Raw genomic sequence first — 22,057 nt, forward strand, 5'->3', positions numbered from 1 at the left:
GTGACAGCTGGCTGGAACTTTGCTTGCTCTTGCAGCAAGCGCCTTAGCAGTGTCTTTGTTCTTAGTGTAAATAGTTTTTCTCTATAGTTGTACTTATCACATAGTTAGTAGTGTTTGGTAGATAGGTATGCCTGTGTCTCCGGGGTTTAAATTCTGTGAGTCCTGTGGCAAGTTTATGCCCAAGAGTGATCCTCACTTGTCCTGCCTGCGGTGCCTTGGTGAGACTCACCAAAAGGACAGGTGCTGCATTTGCAAGGGTTTCCGCCCAAGAACCCTTAAGGACAGAGAGCAGAGACTGAAACTCCTGCTCATGGAGGCGGCTCTGAGACCGCAATCCGACTCAGGACCCAACGACCCGGCACCGAGTACGTCCTCTTTGGCCGCAGCGCTCCGGCACCAACGGCACGCGAAACGGGCCAGACTGAGGACTCTAAAGCCCACCGGCACCGCCACTATTCGGGACATAGGGCATCGGCATCAGTTCGGCACCGTTCTCCATCTCCGGTGCAGGTAAAGAAGAAGAGGCCGGCGAGGGACCGATCACCCCCCCCAAAGCCTAAGGGGCCAGTACACCGTTCGCAAGTGGCTCGGCACAGACTACGTCCACCTTGCTTCCACCCAGGGTCTCGTCGAGTCCTGCCCCGGCCAGGGTCCAGTCAAGTCCGAACCCTCCTTGGTCCCCGGACCATCTGGTGGACAAGCTGCCTCGAACGCCTCTGGCGTCAATGGTGGTTGTAAGGGACCTGATGCGCCTCCCGGTGCCGTCCTCCCCCCAAAGGAGGGACAAGTCTCCGGCGACCACACGGCACCTGTTTCACTCCAGGGGCAAGCCAATCATGATGGCTCGTCGGTCTCCATCTTTGGCACTGCCCGCACAGACGCAGGAAGCGCGCCGTTCACCGGAGTTGAGTCGTCGTTTGTTGCTGACCCAGGGGACTGCTCCTCCATGGTCTTCTTATTCGGAGACCTCGGAGTCGGAGGTAGACTCGGCTCAATCAAGCAAATCGCGCAGCAAAAGATCCCGGTCCTGGCGCAGTCACAAACCATACCCGGCACCGTGGCAACAACAGTGGCAACCACCTGCTAAATGGCCCTTCTGGGCACCCTGGGTGTACCATCAAGTCCATGGTCCACACTCCAAAACGGTGTCGGTGTCCTCGGCGTCGTTTGTGCCACAGTCAGCGCCGGCACCGCCAATGACAGCACCGCCCTCGACTGCAGTGGCCACGCTGACTCACATGGTTTTGGCACCGATGCCTCAGCCAGCCCCAGCACTGGCTCCCCAACTGACGGCACTGGTGGAAGCCTCAGCTCCGTCCCTATCGACCTCGACGGTCTTGGTCTCACCGGTTTTACCTGCCCTGGCACCAGCTGTGATGCAGAGTTCTTCATCAGTGCCGGTTCCACAGACCAAGTACCACATGCCAAGGGACCCTGTGGGGGGCTGAAGGCAGTGAACTGGGTCCACCTCCGGTTCTCTCTTCCTCATCTTCACCCGATGAAGTGGTCGCGGGGACTTCGACGGCCCCAGCTTTGGAGGACAACCGGCTTCTTCAAGAGCTTTTGAGGCATGCCGCCCAAAGCCTGGGGATTCAGGCAGAGGAGGTAGAAGAGGACTTAGACCCTATCATAGACATCCTGGCTCCCTCCAGCCCATCCAGGGTTGCATTGCCATTTATCAAGGCAATAACTGAAACGTCTAAGAACTTGTGGCAAACCCCTGCTTCTCTGGCACCTACGGCCAAGAAATCTGAGTGCCGCTACTTTGTTCCCTCTAAAGGGTATGAACACCTTTATACCCACCCTCCTCCGGACTCTTTGGTGGTCAAGGCGGCCAATCAGAGAGAACGTCAGGGGTTTCAAGGCTCCACGCCTAAAAACAGGGATGCCAAGAAACTGGACCTGTTTGGCTGGAAGGTCTACTCCACAGCAGGTCTACAGCTTTGTATAGCCAACCAACAGGCCATAGTAAGCCGCTACAGACATAACACCTGCTCGTCCATGGCAAAATTTACAGAGCTTCTGCCCCAGGAAGCTTGGGGGGAGTTCTCTGCGCTCGTGGAGGAGGAGAAGTTGGTCTCCTGAGCATCTTTACAAGCGGCCCTGGATGCGGCGGATGCGTCCTCTCACACTTTGGCCACAGAGATGGTTCTGAGGAGAGGCGCCTGGCTACAGGTCTCTGGTCTTCCCCTCGAGGTCCAACAGACCATTCAAGACCTTCCCTTCGAAGATGTAGCTCTCTTCTCCGAGAAGACAGATAAGAGACTTCACAGCTTGAAGGACTTGAGGGGTACCCTTCTTTCGCTGGGGCTTCACACGCCTGCTACCCAGTGCAGACAGTTTAGGCCTCAACCTGCTCTTTGTCCTTATCAACCCGAGAACCGCCAGGACGCTCCGCGTAGGTGGAACAGGAGCACTCGGAGGAGGCAACGTCCTCCCTCTGGGCAAAACTCGGGCCAGCCTAGGGCCCCACAGGGCTCTAGACCACCCTTTTGAGGGTACAGTTGAGGATGGCTTGCCAGTTTGACCTTTGGATCCTTCCCATCTTACTTTCTCATCCTGTCTATCCCCTTTCTACCATGCCTGGTCTCAAATTACTTTGGACCGTTGGGTGCTCCGCACGGTAGAGAGGGGATATTCCATCCAATTCTGTACATTCCCGCCCCCCCGAACCCCTTTCCCTGTCCCTCTTCAGGGACCCCTCTCACGAGCAACTTCTGTGTCAAGAGGTGCAGTCCCTCCTCTCAGTACGGGCAGTGGAGGAGGTTCCTCAGGAGCTAAGGGGCAAGGGTTTTTACTCCCAGTACTTCCTAATACTGAAGGCCAAGGGGGGCCTCAGATCCATACTGGGTCTGCGACAACTCAACAAGTACGTAAAGAAACTCAAGTTTCGCATGGTCTCGCTAACCTCCATTATCCCCTCACTGGATCCAGGAGACTGGTATGCTGCCCTCGACTTGAAGGACGCGTATTTTCATATCGCAATAGTCCCACATCACAGACGCTATCTCAGATTCGTGGTGAACACAGGCCACTCCCAGTTTGCGTCCTCCCATTTGGACTGTCGACTGCCCCATGAGTATTCACAAAATGGATGGCAGTCGTTGCGGCATTCCTGCGCAAGCGCCAGATACAGGTTTTTCCATACCTCGATGACTGGCTGATCAAGGGTTGCTCGAGGGCCCAGGTGGAGGCTCAGGTCGAGTTTATAAGAAGGACCTTCCTCGACTTAGGTCTCCTCCTGAATGAGGAGAAATCCACTCTGTCCCCGGTACAGAGGATAGAGTTCATAGGCGCGGTCCTGGACTCTACTCAAGCCAGAGCGTACCTCTCAGAGGCCAGGTTTCGCTCACTTCAGGACATCATACAAGGCCTCAGGCAGTTCCCCACGACATCAGCAAGAAACTGTTTAAAGCTGCTGGGACACACGGCCTCATGCACTTATGTGGTGCAGCATGCCAGGCTCAGGCTGCGCCCACTCCAGTCTTGGCTGGTGTCGGTGTACCGACCAGCCCGAGATGTGTTGGACAGGGTCGTAACCCTGCCCCACCTGGTACTGGACTCCCTCCTATGGTGGCTCAACTCTCGAATGGTTTGCGCAGGGGTGCCTTTTGCCAGCCCTCAGCCCTCGCTTACCTTGGTGTCAGACGTCTCGGATCTGGGTTGGGGGACTCACCTAGGGGACCTCAAGACCCAAGGCCTCTGGTCTCTGGTGGACCTCGCTCTTCACATCAATGTCAAAGAGCTGAGGGCAGTGCGTCTGGCCTGCTACACTTTCAAAACGCACATAACGAGCAGATGTGTTTCAATCCTCACGGACAACACCTTGGTGATGTTTTATATCAACAAACAGGGAGGTGCATGCTCCTCTCCCCTGTGCCGAGAAGCCCTTGCACTGTGGGATTTCTGCATAGAGCGCTTGATCCACTTGCAGGCCTCATACCTCCCAGGGGTGCGAAACACACTGGCGGACAGCCTCAGCCAGACCTTCAATGGCCACAAGTGGTCCCTTCGGCCGACATGGTGAGCTCAGTCTTCCAGTTCTGGGCCTCTCCCCAGATAGACCTGTTCGCCACTCCGGACAAGAAATGTCAGACATTCTGTTCTCTTGGGAACCACGGTGCGGGGTCCATCGGGGACACCTTCCTCCTCTCGTGGGAGGGCTGCCTGCTGTACACTTTCCCACCCATCCCCCTAGTCCACAGGGTGCTTCTCAAGATCTGCAGGGACCGGGCTCAAGTCATACTAATAGCACTGGTGTGGCCGCATCAGCACTGGTTCACCTCGCTCCTGAAAATGTCCATAGCGGCCCCTCTCACCTTACCACTGGTTCCCGACCTGATCACACAGGACCAGGGCCGACTCCGGCACCCGAATCTGGAGTCGCTCCACCTTACGGTCTGGATGCTCCATGGCTAAGTGCCACAGAGTTCTCTTGTTCGGACCAGGTCAGACAAGTCCTCCTGGGTAGTAGAAAGCCCTCCACCAGGGCTACTTACCTGGCCAAATGGAAAAGGTTCTCCATCTGGGCAGAGCAACGTAGTCAGCCGCCGCTTCTCACCCCCCTACCATTTATACTGGACTACCTCCTTCACCTAAAGCACCAGAACTTGTCCCGGTCATCAATAAGGGTCCACTTGGTCGCTATCTCCGCCTTCCACCCGGGTTCAGACGGTCTCTCGGTCTTTGCAAACCCTATGGTCAGTCGTTTTCTCAAGGGTTTGGACAGGCTCTTCTCACACACGTGTCAGCCTGTCCCTGCCTGGGACCTCACTTTAGTCCTCTCCAGGCTTACAGGCCTGCCATTTGAACCTCTGGCCACCTGCTCCCTACTATATCTCTCATTCAAGGTTGCATTCCTCGTGGCAATTACCTTGGCCTGACGGGTCTCGGAGCTCAGGGCCCTCACGTCTAAGCCCTCTTACACAGTTTTTCATAAGGATAAGGTTCAGCTTAGGCCTCATCCGGCTTTTCTCCCAAAGGTTGTCTCCCATTTTTACGTGACCCAGGACATCTTTTTTTTTTTATCCCAAGTGTTTTATCCCAAGCCACACTTCTCCGACAGGGAGCGCAGGCTGCACTCACTGGACGTGCGTAGGGCCTTAGCCTTCTACATAGAGAGAACTAAGTCGTTCTGGAAGTCTGTCCAACTCTTCGTAGCTGTGGCAGACAGAATGAAGGGCCTTCTGGTATCATCTCAACGTATATCATCATGGATAACGTCCTGCATTAGGTCCTGCTATACCCTGGCAGAGGAGCCCGCTATTACAATTACACAATAGTCCAGGGACGATGCAGCTTTCAGGAGAGCCGTGCTATTTTCTGTGGATAACTCCGACCCCACCTCCTGAGCTCTAGCTTGTGAATCACCTGCTTAGCATGGACATGAACAATCACTCAAAGAAGAAAAAATGGTTACTCACTTTCTCATAACTATTGTTCTTCGAGATGTGTTGTTCATGTCCATTCCAGTACCCACCCTCCTACCTCTCTGTCGGAATGGTCAGCAAGAAGGAACTGAGGGGGTGAGGGGTCGGCGGGGCCTGATATTGGGCGCCATGAAGGCACCACCCCAGGGGGCACCCTGGGCTGATCCTACGGACATTGCTAGGGGAAAAATCTTCCGGCTGGCATGCACGCGCACACCTGCTTAGAATGGACGTCATCTAGTCTGTAAGCTCTTTGGAGCAGGGACCAGATGTTTGTTTATTTGTAGTATGAGGTGCCTAGCAAACTTCTGGGTTGTATAAAATGGTAATCCTCATAACTGGTTATCTTTGTTAAACCATTTTCTGATGTTTTGTATGAAGGGTGCTTCATTTTGTGGAGTTTTTAAGATTTATCCAGCATGTTCTGATTTATTGTCATTAGCCTGACCTGGTTCCCAAGTTGTCAGTTCTACAAGTTATGAAAGGTTTTGTAGTTGATAGTGGATGGCATCTTGAGGGCCTTTCACCACTTAATTGCATAAGGAACTTGTGATGACTTCTTGACCTAACAATACCTTTTTTCCAGGATTCATATCATAATGGCATTGGGAAGATAGAGTTATGACTGACCTACTTTCAGTGGTTTGGACACATACTGGAGTTTTCTACTGGCAAAGTTGTTAACAATATTAATGTTGTTAACATAAGAGAAATGGAAGGGCTGTCTGCAAACAGGGCAGTAAATAGGCAAGAGTGGCTCATACCCTTGAAGATGGTACTGTCTGCCAACCAGGATAAGTGAAACATCTAAAATAGCTGGAGAGGAGAGTCTCTCTAAGAAGTTAAAGTAGGATGGGAAGAGGAGGGAGGGAAATAAAAATAGAAAGCAGAGTGAGACTTATCTGAATTTCTGTTGTAAATTGTTCTTGGGATCTGGGGAGTGGGAAAGGTGGTATGGATGGATGAGTGGTTCCTGTGCATGGTGTTGGAAGAGACAAACTTTAATTGAAATTAAAAAAAAATTAATCTTGACATCTGGTATATGAGTACTAAAATATCACTTTTAATTAAATACCTCTGAAATTTTACATGAAAAATATTACTGAAATTTAAATATCACTCATACATAAATGTGAAGTATCAAATTACTGTACATGTGCTCTTTTCACAATTAAATATTTCATGAGTTTTATAGTAATGTATATTGTAGTTAACATGTGGAAAGACAGACAAAATAAGCATAGCAAGTAGGAAAATATTGTGACTATTGTCATGATGTATGGGGAATTCTTTTTGGATGGAGCTTGAGTAGAGTGCTATGTTGTTGTTGTTGGGCTTTTTTCCGCTCCCCAGTCTGGTGCCTGATTTTGGCTCTGTGGTTGTTTGCATATATGTAGTACCTCATGAGTATTGCAGGAAGAAGGGATACAGCCTGCAGCATCGAGAAAAGTGAAGATGAAAAGGAAATTGTAAAATGCAGATCTCTCCTAAAAAGCCTTAATATCAGTTAAATATTGGTCAGCTTTGCAGAAATTTGTAGAGATATCCCATTTGAGAAAATACTTGAAAGTTGATTCTTCTGTATCATTGGACAGAATGTAACTTGGTGTTTCTTTCTGCTGTTTATGTTTCAGAGAAAAGAAATTGACTAGTTTAGCTGGTAATCCTTTACCCTAAGGAAATGGAATCTGAAATTTTCAACTGATTTATACGTAAGCGGGGGAATAAGCTAGCGAAAGGATCTGAGTCCTCGCTCCCACTTCCTTTAGCCAGAGGCCTCCCTGCCCTTGAGGACTCCCCTTCCACTCACCTGTCTGACATAGTCCTCGTAACCCCAAGAAGGCTGGGCCCAGGATTCCTGGGGGCTTGACCCCCAACCCTGCTGTGGTCACCTAGGACAGGGGCTAGGGTGTCCCCAATCTGGGGTACTCTCTCTGCACTGGGCACTTCTCTGACCCACTGACCATTACATACAATTTAAAGCAAATGCAAGTTATTTAATCAACAATTAATTTTAAAAAGAATAACGAAAAATGGGAAAGGTTAAAGGAAACACATCAACCCGCTCTGTGGCAGGGAACATCACAAACAGTGTCTCTGGAATGTCAGGGCAGTTCACAGTCTGTTCCTTGTAAGTCCCAGGCCTCCTTCTCAGGTCCTGGCTGTGCTGCAGGGATGCTGTGGGTTGGACACTTGCTCTGGTGGTGGCCACAAGCTCTCAGGCTCTAAGTGGTAGGACCCTCCGTCCCAGTGTCGCCCCCGCCCTGTCGGGGTTACGATCCAAGTCTGGCCTGCAGAGCCTCTTGGCTGAGGCGTCTCCCTGTGCTGGGCCCGCTGCCCAGGGTCCCCCTTGCTCTCTCCAGCTGCTCACCACACCCAGCTCCGGACTGCTCCAGCTCCACCACTCTGTCTCTGCACTGCTGCTGCTGCTCTGCCTCCAGCTCCCTGGGCTGCTTCTTTGGCTCTGCTCCCAGGACAGGTCTGCTCTGAAGGCTGCTTCTGTGACTCTGCTCCCAGCACTGACCTGCTTCGTGGGCTGCTTTTCTGGCCCCTCTGGCTCTGGTTGCTGCAGCTCTGCTCCCAGGGCAAGTCTGCTCTCTCTGGGCTGTGCCTCTGGCTTTGGGACTGCAGCTTTGTCCCAGCACAGGGTCTGCTCTCTCTGGGCTGCTTTTCTGGTCCCTTTGGATCTGGCATAGCTCTCCTCCCCAGCTCAGCGTGGGCCCCCTGCTCTCTCCTTAGCTCAGCCCCACTCTGTCTGACCCAGGTAATTCCAGCTCACACAGAGGATGGGACCTCCCTGGCCTCCTGACTCCCTGATTAGCTTGCCCACCCTGTCATTCAGGCTGACCTGGAGCATGGGCCTCTCGCCATTGCTCCTAGGGACTGGCAGTCTCAGGGTCCTGATTCCCCATCGACCCTTCCCCCTTTTAGTACTGGGAGCTAGCAACCAAAATACCCCCACTGAATGTTAGTAAGGGGGCAACAGTCCCCTTATATAAAGAGTTTGAGAATAGTGTGTTTAGCACTGCAAAGAACCAAAATGTGCACGTGTTTTGTTAGAAGAAAAACAGATAATCTTGTTACAGCTGTGAATGTTTTTCCACCCTTAGCAAGGTTTTCTGACACACTTCTATACCTTTTTAACTTTTAAAAATGATAATATGGAATTTCAAAGCAGGATTGTGGCATTATGAAATTTAATTTATTGATTTCCAGGTTTTCTAGTTCAGTTTTTCATTTTAGTGCTGTCCTTTACACTTCAAATACCGTTATCAGACAGTTTCATTCAAGACCTAGTTATTCATATGGGTTATATTTTTTTATGGATTAGGGAAGATAGAGGTTAGTATTTCAAAACATTTACAGACTGGGTGTTTCTCTGATTGCTGGAACAAACTTCAGATTAGTCTGTTATAGACAGAAGGTCCCTGTTCACATGGCAAATAAATGGAATGAAGCTGAGTGTAGCAGTGTGAGAGCAGTATACCACTGGTGGCCTTGCTAGCTGAAAGTCCAGGTATGTTAATGTTCCTCTGAGTCATATAACCTGAAATAATGAGGAAGGTGGGACTTTGAGACGAGGATGGATGAAGCTTTATGACATTTATGAGGCTCTTAATTGTCCTTAAAAAGAAAAGGAGGACTTGTGGCACCTTAGAGACTAACCAATTTATTTGAGCGTAAGCTTTTGTGGGCTACAGCTCACTTCATCGGATGCATACTGTGGAAAGTGTAGAAGATCTTTTTATATACACACAAAGCAAGTACTCCTTTTCTTTTTGCGAATACAGACTAACACGGCTGTTACTCTGAAACCTAAAATTAATGGTCCTTGTTAGCTTCACTGAACTCTAAAGTTGAATTGGAGAGGTGTGTTGCTTTAGTTTTGAAGGGTGCTGACTAGACCACTTTCAGAGCACATGTAATGTTTATTAAAGAAGCCTGTGACCTTTTCTTTGTGTTGGGGCGGGGAGCTTCATTATATGACCATCTCAGTAGAAGAATTCAAATTGAGTTAAATATGAGGTAAAATAAACTTAGCATCTTGCTGTTGCCATTCAGTCCAGTATCAGAGATAGCTAATTCACAAAATGCAATACATAACAAAGCACTGCCTAAAGTACATCTAACTTTATTTGTGCCTCCTTTTAAAAAAGAGAGTCTGGGAGAAGTTTTTATCTTTAACTGAATAATATTTAGCCCCAAGATAAAATTTGTTAATTGGTTTTAAATCAGACCATCTGCCAGTAACTGATCTGGGTACTCTCCGATGTTATTAAATATGCAGCATCCATTAAGAAGGCTAGTGCTTAAATTAAGTGCACACGAGTTCCTTGTTCTTATGGTGATTGCACTCAAAGGTTATTTCAGACATATTAACTGGATTATCACTTAATTTGTTTGGCATGACTTATTCTTATAAATTCTCCAGAACTTTAGAGTTGCCTTTGAATACTAGAGCATTATCCCTGCCAACTTTAGTGCTGTTGAACAGCACACATGAAGCACCATGTTCAGTGAGGGTGCTATTACAATATCGTTAGGGGAAAAACAACCCTGTAAACTTCTGTAGTTTCCTCATTTTTAAGAGGCTACAAATCATACATATCCCCTCAAAGCCATGTATCCTCACTGCCTTTTAGGGTAAAAGGGGGTTCTTCTGTTCATTTAAAAAATGCTTTAGAAATATAGATCAATCTTGGCTCTCACACAGTTGTGATGTTATATAATCAAGGGAACAGCTTCCTCTCCCCCTCTGTCCCCACATGCCTGAGTGGTATGCAAATCCAACACTGGATCTTAGCATTTCAAGGAAAATTTTCCACAACCCCACCTCTTTCCTATTCTTGAATTAAAAGTCACCATTTTCATTTCTGGAAAGGAATAGATTGCAAGGGGCCTGTAATCCTTTGCCAAAGCATAGTTGTAAACCCTTAGCATCTTCAGAGTAATGCTAAATTAAAGCTAAAATACAGAAGTAAACACTGAGACTCTATCCATTTACTTTCTGGCTGGACATCTAATAATACTCATCATTGTTTACTTCCTTTCAGTACTTTGCAATTTATGTATGTGCCTATCTTGAACCGAGTTCACTTCATAGATCTAATTTATGTTGGAGATCTACATTAAGATTATTTTGTTCTTGATTATGCCTGATTTTTTTCTTTGACTAAGGTTATGTGCATTGTTTCAGTGACACATCAGCACTAGTTTTTACCTTATATTCAAGATCAGTATGTTGTGTGTATAGTAAATATAACTTCATTAAAAGCAAATCTGACTGAAAACTTTTTTGTTTAGCTCTTCTGGTCGTTCAAGAGATGACATAGTAATGGAAACGTGTATATTTCACTGTTATATTTTAATGCAATAGCTCATTTTTCTTGCACGTTAAAGGTGAGGGTTATTTTAAATCTCTCAGTGTTGGCTTAATTCTGCTCTCACTAAAGTCAGTTGGAGTTTTACTACCCTAACAATTCTGAAAACATTGATTTGTGCTGAACTCCTGCACAAATGAGTTTGGATGGTCCAGTGGTTAGGATGCTAACTCAGGACTCGGAGATCTAGTTTCAGTTCCTTGCTCTGTCACAGGCTTGCTCTGTGACCCTTGGCCAAGTCACTTAGCCCTGGTCTACACTCAGAATTTAGATCAACATGCTTCCATCAAGCTAGCTACCATGGCCTGGGAGGTGGATTAGCTATAGTAACAGAAAAACACCTTCCACCGCTGTAGGAAACATCTAATCCATGGTGCTACAGCGGCATAACTAGAGTGCTATAGCTGCGTTGCTATAGTGCCCATAATGTAGATATGGCCTTAGCCTCTTTATGCCTTAGTTCCCCATCTGTAAAATGGGAATAATAGCACTTTCCTACCTTACACAGGTGATAGCTATTAAAGATATTTATCTAAATAAATAGAAAATCGCATGATGCTGGGTAACATATTAATGGGAAAATGACATTGTCCTATGAATCTATGGATTACAATGATTTTCCCTTCTAGTCCCCAGCAGTGAGTGAGTGTGGAGTGAGCAAGGTGTGTGTTGGCATAAGAGGGTGAGGGGGGAGAGAGACAGGAATCCTCATGGAGCATTCTGAGCAGCATGGAGTGGAACTCAGTCTCTACTTTGCCCTTGGTAGCATGGCATGTCCAGTAGGGGCGATGCCAATGATTTACTGCCTCGGGCTATGCGGAGCAGAATGATCTTTGCGGATATCTTTGCAGAGCCGAATGATGGAGTAATAGGGAAGTTAAAAATTTGGAGTCAGATAATCCCTTTCTTGGGGAGGAGGTGGAAGCAGGCAGGCTTTATGGGAGGAAATCTTCAACGGTCCTCTTGATTCTCCCCTCACTTTGTTCTATTTTGGGAGTGGTTGCCCACCCCTGCCTCATCATCAGAAAGGTTGCAGAGACTGGCCCCACGCATTATTAATCCCAGGAGATTTGCAGGCACCCAAAGCCCTCAATCTGGAGGCTCCATGCATCCTCACTGTCTAGTCCAGAGGTCACCAAACTGTGGGGCACGTCGCCCTAGGGTGACATGGAGGAACGTTCGTGGGGGTGTGGCGGGGCCCAGTCAAGCCCGCACAGAGGGTGGGAAGGGAGTGCCACCCAGCTCCACTCCTGGCCCCGGCCGCAGCTCTGGCCCCGCCCCCAGACTCGGCCCCCGTCCGGGGCTCTGCTCCTAGTCCGACTGCCAGCCTCGCTCCCAGACCCGGTCCCAGCCGCAGTCCCAGCCGTGGTTGCCTTACCTGGAGTTGCGTCCCCACTCCAGGCCCCGGCTCGTGGGAAGGGGGCAAGCATGGACACGGGTGAGAGGGGGCACGACCCTAAAAAGCTTGAGAACCACTGGTCTAGTCTCTGGTGATCACTCCCTGGCAGCACAGTTCCAATTGACTTCCTCTGCTAGGGATTCACTCTTGGCTGTGGTGCCCCAGGTAGAGGAGAGAGAACAGCATGTCACCTGAAAACTTATCTTTTCTGGGTTGATCTGAGGGGCTAGAATGGAAGCAGTGCTCTCCTGGCCTGCCCAGTGTCCGCCTCCTTTCTGCAGAGAGGTCTGTTGAAAAGGAAGGAAGGGAGTTGTAGAAGTGATTGAAAAGCACCACATGGCATCTAGGGTGAACAATTTGGGCCTCTTTGCTGATGTCACCCAGAGAATGATAGAATTTTGCATGGAGGGTGAGGGTGCAGAGCATGACTTGGAATGTGGCAGCTCCCCCAACTCTGGTTCTAGCTACGGTTGCCAGGCATCTGGTTTGCTAAGAGTGTGTTATGCAGGTCTTAAACTTGGCAAAATCATGATTAGATGATAAGGTTAGTTTTCTTACTTGTACAACATACTATCATACTACAGATGGGTCTCTCTTTAAAAAAGAAAGCGGGTAGTTTTGTAGTGTATTCCCCCATTTGTGGCTCAGCGCTTGCTATTAAAATATACAAGGTAGTTCTGGTATGGTCCCAACATCTGCCCACAAACTAATCTTTATGTTCTTATGACTTCAAAATGAGATGTCACTCACAGGAGATTATACAGTTCTACATATATGGTAATCCTTCTTCTTTTTGGTGTGCATTGATCAGCATTAAAATAGTTAGCAAATTGTCATGATTAAGGTTTACAGTTAACATGGTGTTGAGGTGAATGAGGCAGTTAGCAATTCTTAGAGCTGTTGTTTCAGGTACACATCACAGGTTCGGTTTCCACTTGGTTCACATTTGAAAGTTTATCTTTGCAATCTTAATGGCTAAAGAACTTATTTTTAATGAAACCTTAGATTCTGGTAGCTGAAGGCACCGGTCATCCTAATACAGCAGTTGGGCTTCTTTGTAAGCAGATATGTTTTTAGTATAAGGGATATTTGTGAGGTACCACTAAAGCCATGGATATGCACAAAGATAAAGCTTCAAATTGTAACTTCTCTATAGGTGCCACAATCATTCAGTCTTATTGTTCTATCTCAGTTAACTTCTCTCCTTTACGCCCCCATTCCAGAAAAAAAACAACACCACACCACACTTTTCTGTCCAGAGAGGTATTCCTTGTGGCATGTGTTAATTTATAGCTCAAATAATTGATAGATTTTCCTTTTAGAGAGATATGCAAATTGTTTTGGATGGTAATAGTTTATGAAATACTTTACAAATTCTTTCCCATGATGTCTTTTTCTTAGGGTATGTACATTAAATCAACATATGATGGTCTCCATGTAATTACTGGAACAACAGAAAATGTAAGTATTGTTAATACTGTACATTCAGGCCTAGAAGCTTTTTTGACCTTACATTTGGTTAATGCCTTCCCTTCGCTACAGACTATATTTTGCTTGCAAAACTCTGCTAGTTGGCTGTGAGGGATCAATGGCAAGTTGGAGGGCAAAAATGAGATTGCTTTTGTTTATTAATCCAGGACAGTCAGCTTTACTTCATTCTTGCAAGGTATTTAAAATGCTTCCCTTGATCAAATTAGGAGACAACTGACTTGCTGGGGTTTTCTTGGACTGTGTGTAAAAGATAAATGTTTTTAATATGTACTGACTTATATGCTGGAGTTTGCTGTGGCACAAGAAAAAAATAGTTTTTATGTCTATCCAACCTCATTTAATTTTGTAATGGAAGTAAAAGCATGGAAATAAGTGCATCCTTTGAAATTGATATTAAAAAATGTTGTTGTACATTTCTGCATAGACTTCTGAGTAACGTTGTAGTAGGGAAGTGTAGTTGTAGCCATGTCAGTTCCAGGATGGTAGAGAGGCAAGGTGGGTGAGGTAATATCTTTTATTGGACCAACCTCTGTTGGTGAGAGAGACAAGCTTAGGAGCCACGCAGATCTCTAAGCAGAGCTCTATGTGGCTCAAAAGCTGGTCTCTCTCTCCAACAGAAGTTGGTCCAATAAAAGACATTACCTCACCCACCTTGCCTCTCTATAGTAGGGATCACTTAGATGTGAGCTTACTCATTGAAGGACACCAAAGGGAACTCTAAGCAAAACACAACTGCATACTTTTCAGCTGCCTTATAGTTTGCTTTCCCCTTCTCCCCCACCCCCTTTGTACAGAATTGGCTGCCCATTAGGGAGTTGGCAAGCTGATGGGTTTTTTTTAGGGCTTTAATCCATAACAATAGATACAGAGCAGGCCTCTAACACAAGACTGTGCAGCTTTCAGGACTGTTTAGTCAATTTCTCTTGAAAACTTCCTGATGACCTCATGCTCAAACAAACTTACAGAGAAATACTTGTTCTACTCTGCTACTATATCATTTCCTGACAAACATGAAGCGTCTCAAATACTGAATACTTTTACATCTGATTTTTGCACTGGGACTCTGGAAATATCTCATGCCAGATAGAATAGGAATGTGTGTGGGGAAGGGTCAGGTCCTCCACAGGACCTGCAGCATGCAAGCTTTCTTGGACCTTTGACCATTTCTTCTTTCTCTTGCTGCAGACAATGTTGTTGGGCTGTATTCTATAATATGTCTGTGGTAGGACCTCTGTGAACACCAGTCTTCCTGAAGGAGGAGCAACATAAGCCATTAAGGAACTTGAAGACTCAGTCAGGGTTCTTACAAATCAAACCACAGCTCTCAACATCACCGGTGGAATTAAGTACAGTTCTGTGTTGGTGCAGGAGGGTTGTGATATTTCTGGGAGACATAAGCAAAAATGAGAGAAGAGTTTTGAAATTTGAGTTTCCCTTAAACTTAAAAAACTAAGATATACAACCAACAAAGTCTACAAATTACTGGGATGTTTTATTTCACAAAGGGGAAGATAATGAATTCCCTAAGAATCTTGAGATTTCATTCCTACTTTCCTCCCTTATGCATCGATATAATTATATAGTAGCAGAGTCCTGTCAGGAGGAAGCAAACACAATGTTTTTTTTAATTTGGTCTTGATCAGTTTCACGCACTGAAGCCCTGGAGGTGTTAAGAAAGCTTCAGCCTACTGGTTGGATATGGACATACTACTACTAATGGCTAATAAAGTTTTAATGGAGAGTAAGCTGTTAGCATCTTTCAAACATTTGGTTGTTAGGACCATGCATAATATGGAAAAGACAGGCATCATACTGGTGTACAAGAGGAAGCATCTACAGATTCTGGAAGGATTGGTGCCTGTCATTTCTGGGAAGATGTTACCTACCTTTTTTCCATTGATAGTTTGCAATCTGGGATGCTACTGGATTTCTAAATGGCAGTGGCAGTCAAAAAATCTCTTTGCTTCTACATATGACCAAACGTTTGTGATCTTTTTTTTTTCTGATATGGAGCATTTCATAGCTATTGTGACCTCCAGGCAGGATTTATGCAATACTCTTTCCATGAAGCTACCCTAGAAGACCACTGAGAAGCTGTTTCCTGTGCAAAATACAGCTACCTATATACTTAGTATTGCAAAGCATGCAGTGCGTATTACGTTTGTTATCCTTAACTCTGCAATCACCTGCTAGGTGCGATTCAAGGCTTTGATGTCCGTCTATACAGCCGTCTATGATTTGGATCTTGGCAACATTAGAAGCCATTTCTCTCCCAATATACCATTTTAGCCATTAAAATTAGTTGGGCATTTGTGCTATAAATCTTTAGATTTTAGCTCAGAGAGAATGGAGTCAGATTCTCCATGGAGGGTCTCTTGGCTCTGTACTGTGTTTTCTCTGGTGCTCCTGCAGAGCTAGAATGTGTTAACCTCATCGTTCAAGGCTTATCTCTTTACTCAGACTTTAGCTTGAAAGTAATGATTATGTGGGATGCCTTGAGGCCGGGTGATGGGTCAGGCATGAGTGCATGGGGTGGGGAGGGAGTTTGTACATGGTGTAAAAAGACTGGTGAGTACATTTTTACAATTCATAATATAAATATGTAAGAAAAATGAGAGACTCGATTCATTAGTTGAAAGCAAACCTGAACTGATCATTGTTTGCAAACAATGAAATGTTTAATTCTCTGATGAGTATCCTGGTAAGAGATTCAAAAGGAAATATTTTCAAACTGGAGTCATGTTGTGACATGTATCAGTCCACACACTAGTGCTTCAAGAGTCGGATCTTTGCTTTTTTATTCTAACAATCACCATATGAAGTTCTTAGAAAGTAGTTATTTATAAAGTCCCCCTCTGATTTCATTAAACTAAACTGTAAAAGGAAATAGTCATCAGTGCAGGTGTCTGTATTGATTCCTACTTGAAAAACTAGCCAATCACAAAATCAACAACCCTCTAATGAGAGGAATGCAATTATCTCTAGTACTGAAAGAGCTCAGTGAGTGGCCAGGACTTCAGTTTTACATGTTATATGCAAAATGGCACCTTCACCCTCACAACACTATATGGGATAGTCTATGTAGTGGTCCTCTTCCCTAACACCACTTCTTGCAACGCACATATTTTTCTTGGACATCTCCCATCCAAATGCTGACTCAGCTTATTATGGTGAAATCTGCATGATCACAGCAGAAGGGGACAATGTGACTGCAAGAGGCAAACATTTTGACAGACAAAATGGTTCAGTTATGTTGTTATGATTAAACTGAATTCTGGACTTTGGGAATATTACATCTAGATCATTTCTTTTTTAGTAAAGCCATTGATAAAGTTAATGTGTCTAATTCTAGTTGCTCAATACAAAAATGTAGCAACTTTTTGGAGTTCCTGGGGCGTAGATCCTGACACTTTCATACTGTGGCTCTTTGATCCTTCTATTGATAGCAAGTGAACTTCTGTATCTGTGAGGAGCCCAGCTGAAGTTGGTGGGGCTCTATCTACATGCTATCAGCTGCAGTCTGGGTGGGAAAAGTCGAAGAAGTATTGCTTTATAGAAAGCTTAGTGTAATTATTTTGCACCAAGAGTAATTAGTCTATTGAAAATGTTAGAGACAAGGTGGGTGAGGTAGTATCTTTTATCTGACCAACTTCCGTTGGTGAAAGAGATATGCTTTTGGGCTCCACGGAGCTCTTCTAAGACAACACTGCAAATATTAAAGATAGAAATATGAGAAATAGAAATGTTTTTTTAAATGAGGCTGTTATTTAGAGAAGCAAAACTACCTCTACTAATTCATCTTTGAAGGTATGGATTTTTACAGGATCCATGTCCTAGTTGCATCTCTCACAACTAATAATAGTTTAGAAATATAAATTTACAGTTAATCTGTCTTACCCTAGATAGTGATTGTATCTGCATGCAAAAAAATATTGATTTTTCTGAAGTTCACTTAAAGTATTTGTTTTAATTAGATTAGAACATGAAAGACATAATGTTGCAAAGTATATTTATGAAGCTGTTGTCCATTAGAGCTCTGGCACCCTGAGCATTAGCAGAAGGTGGACCTCTAAGATTTACAGATATTAGATGGCTTAAAACGATTGGTAACTTATTAGTATTAAAAAGGCATCCTTAGAAACTGGTTAACCTTTGATAACATAAACATTACTACCTTTTTAACATTTTACTGTCTTGCATACAATTATACAGAATATTGTGTCAAACAACTGTGAATGGCTTAATTAAAAATCTTTATTTATTTACTTCATTGGAGAACGTAATTATGAATCTAACCTGACTTACATAGCGTAGCAATCGTACTGCTGAAAGAGAGATGGTGACCAGTAAGAACTGTCTTCTTTATCACCTCTTTTATTTTAAATTCAGTCACCTGCAGATCGGTGCAAGAAAATCCATGCTGGAGATGAAGTGATTCAAGTTAACCACCAAACTGTGGTATGTATAAATATGTTCTGTGTCAATTGGAAATAGAGGTGCACTGGCATATCAGCATGTATATGAAGAAATGTGTAGAAATGTTTTATATTTTGCTAAATTAATAGTGGGTTTTACATGCAAGGTTTTTTTTATTCCCTGCCCTCTTCCCCCACCTTCCAAATGCACTTTGTAAGAGAATCTCACAATTTCTGGGAGAGGAAAATATGTGCTGTTCGTGCTTATCCTTTATCATCTGAATAAGGAAGTATTACTTCACACAATGCACAGTCAACCTGTGGAACTCTTTGCTGGAGGATGTTGTAAAGGCCAAGACTATAAAGGGGTTCAAAAAAGAACTAGATAAATTCATGGAGTATAGGTCCATCAATGACTGTTAGCCAGGATGGGCAGGGACGATGTCCCTAGCATCTGTTTGCCAGAAGCTGGGAATGGGCGACAGGATGGATCACTTGTTGATTACCTGTTCTGTTCATTCTCTCTGGGGCATCTGGCATTGGTCACTGTCTGAAGACAGGATACTGGGCTAGATGGACCATTGGTTTGATCCAGTATGGCCATTCTTATGTTCTTGTGAATATTATGGGAGATGTTGAATTATCTTAGATAGCGGAGGTTCTGGATATTATGGGAATTTTCATTTTGACTAGGCATTATCAATGGACATAGCTTTGTTCTGGGCAATAGAAGTTTTGGATAGGAGAGATTCAGATAATTTGAATGGTACTATAGTTGCAGGCTAAAGATTGACATTACTTGCTAGGAACTGGAAAGCTTCTTTAATTTAAAACTTAATAGAATGCACCCAGCCTATGTTTGTGTGCCAGAAAAAAAGGTGCATATATAGTTACTATTCTGACTTAATCTAACCATTGTTGATACACATAATTTAAATTTTTCAAAATTGGAAAATTAGGAGTAAAAACACCATTAAGTATACTTAATAATTTCCTATTATTACTACCAAAATTGAAGTGCTGTATATTAGTTTCTGCTGACCTTATTTAGGACTATTAAACTACTGCAATCTAAAGAAAAATCTCTTTTTCTAAGCGGTTTTATGATAAACATATTCTTGTGTCTTGTAACATAAAATAGATATTATTGTAATTTTAAAAGATACACTTTGTTTTCCCATGTATAGTTGGGACTATGTATAGGCTATCTGTCTTTCATTAAGAATAGTGAAAATAATACATTTTAATGAAAAAGTATTCTTGCAAACAATTTAACTGACCAAAAAAGTTTCTAAGCTTTTGTTAGTACAGCAATAGTTTGTTAAAAATATGTTTCTTAATTCCTTGTAGGGTTCCATTTATGGCTTTGGGAACTGATGAAATTGTACAGTATGTCAGTTCCTCTGCACAGCTCATTATAGTATTTCATTATGCTATCCAGCTAAATTTGATATATAATATACTGTACATGTATGAAAGTTAACTGATGAGGTGCTACCTTTTGTGCTGGGGAATTTAAATTGATAAGCCTAACCAGAACAGGGCAAGGTGGAGTTTTTTCCTTGTTGTTTTTGATCTGTGGAATAACCGTTTCAATTTGTACTATTAAGTTCAACTATATAAAATGCTAAAGCAAGGTGCCATTATCCATACACATACATTGTGAGTCTCTTCTTTATTTTTCCCAACTACAGGAAGCCAAAGAACCCTTCAATCTTTAAAAGCTTTTCATATCAAAACTCTATTAAAATCAATCAAAAAGTATACAAGTCCTAAGAAACACATCAATAAGCACTCAGTCTCTAGACTGGAATGAATGTTCTTCCTATTAATTTCAATGGAAGTTGTCACTAAATCGCTTAGTCAGCTCTAAAAATTTCAAACATCTGATTTTCGTGCCATATCTGCACTCCCTTTACTTTGTAATGAGGACAGATTTTTACTTGTAAATAATATGACAGAAATCTTGAGATGATCTTTTGTTATCTAAGAATCATAGTTCCACTTTAAATTCAATTTCTGAAAGTTCATTTCCCCCCCGAGCAATAAACCAGGCACCACAAATGTGACTTTTGAGGTGTATAATTCCTTTGCAATTTATATAATAGGAAATTGTTGAAGTAAAAATAATTTACAATTTTATTTTGTATACTATAACATACAGTATAGAGTATATGTATTGTAATAGAATAGTACATGTGTTCAAAATCTAGTTTCTGGAATATAAAACACAGATTTTTATTGCCTCCACAATATGTTCTGAGGCAGTTGTCATCTTTGGTATTGTAGCCAAATGGCTTTTACATATTTTCAGCATTCCAAAATAAGTACTGCTTCTCCCCTTATGACAAATGAGCACTTTTGCTGGATACTGAAATGCAGTATCTACATTGTCTACATTGTCTTACAAGGAAGACTGGGCCCTCCATTTGACTTGGATTTGTAGACCCACAAGATTTGATCCATATATATGTATTTTGGAGTGTTGAAAATATGTAAAGCCCATTTGGCTACAATGCTAAAAGTGACAATTGCTTCAAACAATATTGTGGAGGCAAAAAAAAAGTCTGAGTTTTACCTCCTACAAACTAGATTTCGATTAAATGCAAATTTTAAAAATATTTATTTGTGGCCTTACTGCACCCAGGATCTTTTCTATTACATATTTTCTCTTTCTGTTTCTCAGAGAGAGAGAGAGAGGATCATGGGTGCAGTGATTATATAGATATATTTTATTTATTTATTTGTGGTCTCACTGCACCCAGGATTTTTTCTTTATTTTGGTGATTAGAAACTTACAATATGATAAGCATCTATCATCCTGTCGGTGGTATTCAATACTCCTGTTCACTTCAAAATATATTCTATTTTGTGTCCCTGGCCATGATCAGACCCTACTGTGCTAATTACTGAACAGGCTGATATGTGTCCTGAAGAACTTGTAATCTAACTGTGGCAAGCCGTTTTTCTCTGAAAACAGATAAATAGATCAATTATACTTTCAGCTTTTTCCTCATTTGGAAGCTCAGGTTTCTGAGGATCCTACACACTGGATTTTCCAGCCTTTCTGTTTTTTTAAGCATCTTTTTATTCTCACTTATTATATTATTAGACAATTGAGACTGGTGGTTCTATTTTTCAGCATGCTTCTGTAGATCATCTCTTACCTATCCATTTATCAATCCTGAGTCCTTTTCAAACCCCTCTTTAAGGTTTAAATAATTATTACCAAGTCACTGGGGATTTACAATAGAACTATAGACAAATATTATTAACCTATAATTGTAATTAATTTGGTACCTTGCATGCGGGAAACCTAAACATAATTTTACTTAAAAGATTCCTTTTAACTTTAGCATAAAGTGAAAAATTGAGCAAAATGTTGAATACGTTTTGCTTATGTTTTTAAAAATCAATACTACATTTTCAATGCTAATTTTCCTGCGTCAATATGAGAATGTATATATATGAGGGAAAAGAAGATTTAATTTATAACTCTGCATGATGAACAAGATTTTCAGCTAACTCCTGACACAAAATCAGTATTTTAATCTTGAGAAAGCTTCTTCTTTGCAAATGTCTGCTGATTTTAAAGTAAACAGCATAACAAACTGGCAAAGCAAGATAAATGACTTATTCATGCTTATTTTCATGATACATGTTCCAATTAATGTGTTCTTATGCTGAATGTCAAACCATTCTTTATTGGCATCCTCTGTGCAAGTGCTGGTATTTAATGCATATGGTTATTGAAATTGGCACTGGAATCAAAAGGTCTTAAGTGAGAGTCATGATTCTTTATGCTATATTGCTATGAAACCTACATAATATAACACAATCCATTTTTTTCTGGCATAACCATTAGAATTTAAATATTCTTATTAACGCTAAAAATGAAGTTTAAATTAGTTTAGAAAATGTTAATTTGCAATTCGGAAAAGC

At 43.4% G+C, this 22,057-nt stretch overlaps 1 protein-coding gene across 7 annotated transcripts in view; it reads left to right on the plus strand.

Annotated features, from left to right (window-relative positions):
* CNKSR2 (connector enhancer of kinase suppressor of Ras 2) overlaps positions 1 to 22,057 on the plus strand; it is a 375,664-nt gene that overhangs the window by 169,942 nt on the left and 183,665 nt on the right. For 5 of the 7 annotated variants that reach the window (XM_074968061.1, XM_074968082.1, XM_074968102.1 and 2 more), the window contains 2 exons: positions 13,611 to 13,670; positions 18,090 to 18,158. The exons of the other annotated variants lie outside the window; for them this stretch is intronic. In XM_074968061.1, the coding sequence (XP_074824162.1) occupies positions 13,611 to 13,670; positions 18,090 to 18,158 (129 nt within the window). The remainder of the gene's footprint in view (positions 1 to 13,610; positions 13,671 to 18,089; positions 18,159 to 22,057) is intronic. 7 annotated transcript variants of the gene reach the window in all.

Source organism: Natator depressus, chromosome 1 (assembly GCF_965152275.1).
Source record: "Natator depressus isolate rNatDep1 chromosome 1, rNatDep2.hap1, whole genome shotgun sequence".
NCBI classification, from domain to species: domain Eukaryota; kingdom Metazoa; phylum Chordata; order Testudines; family Cheloniidae; genus Natator; species Natator depressus.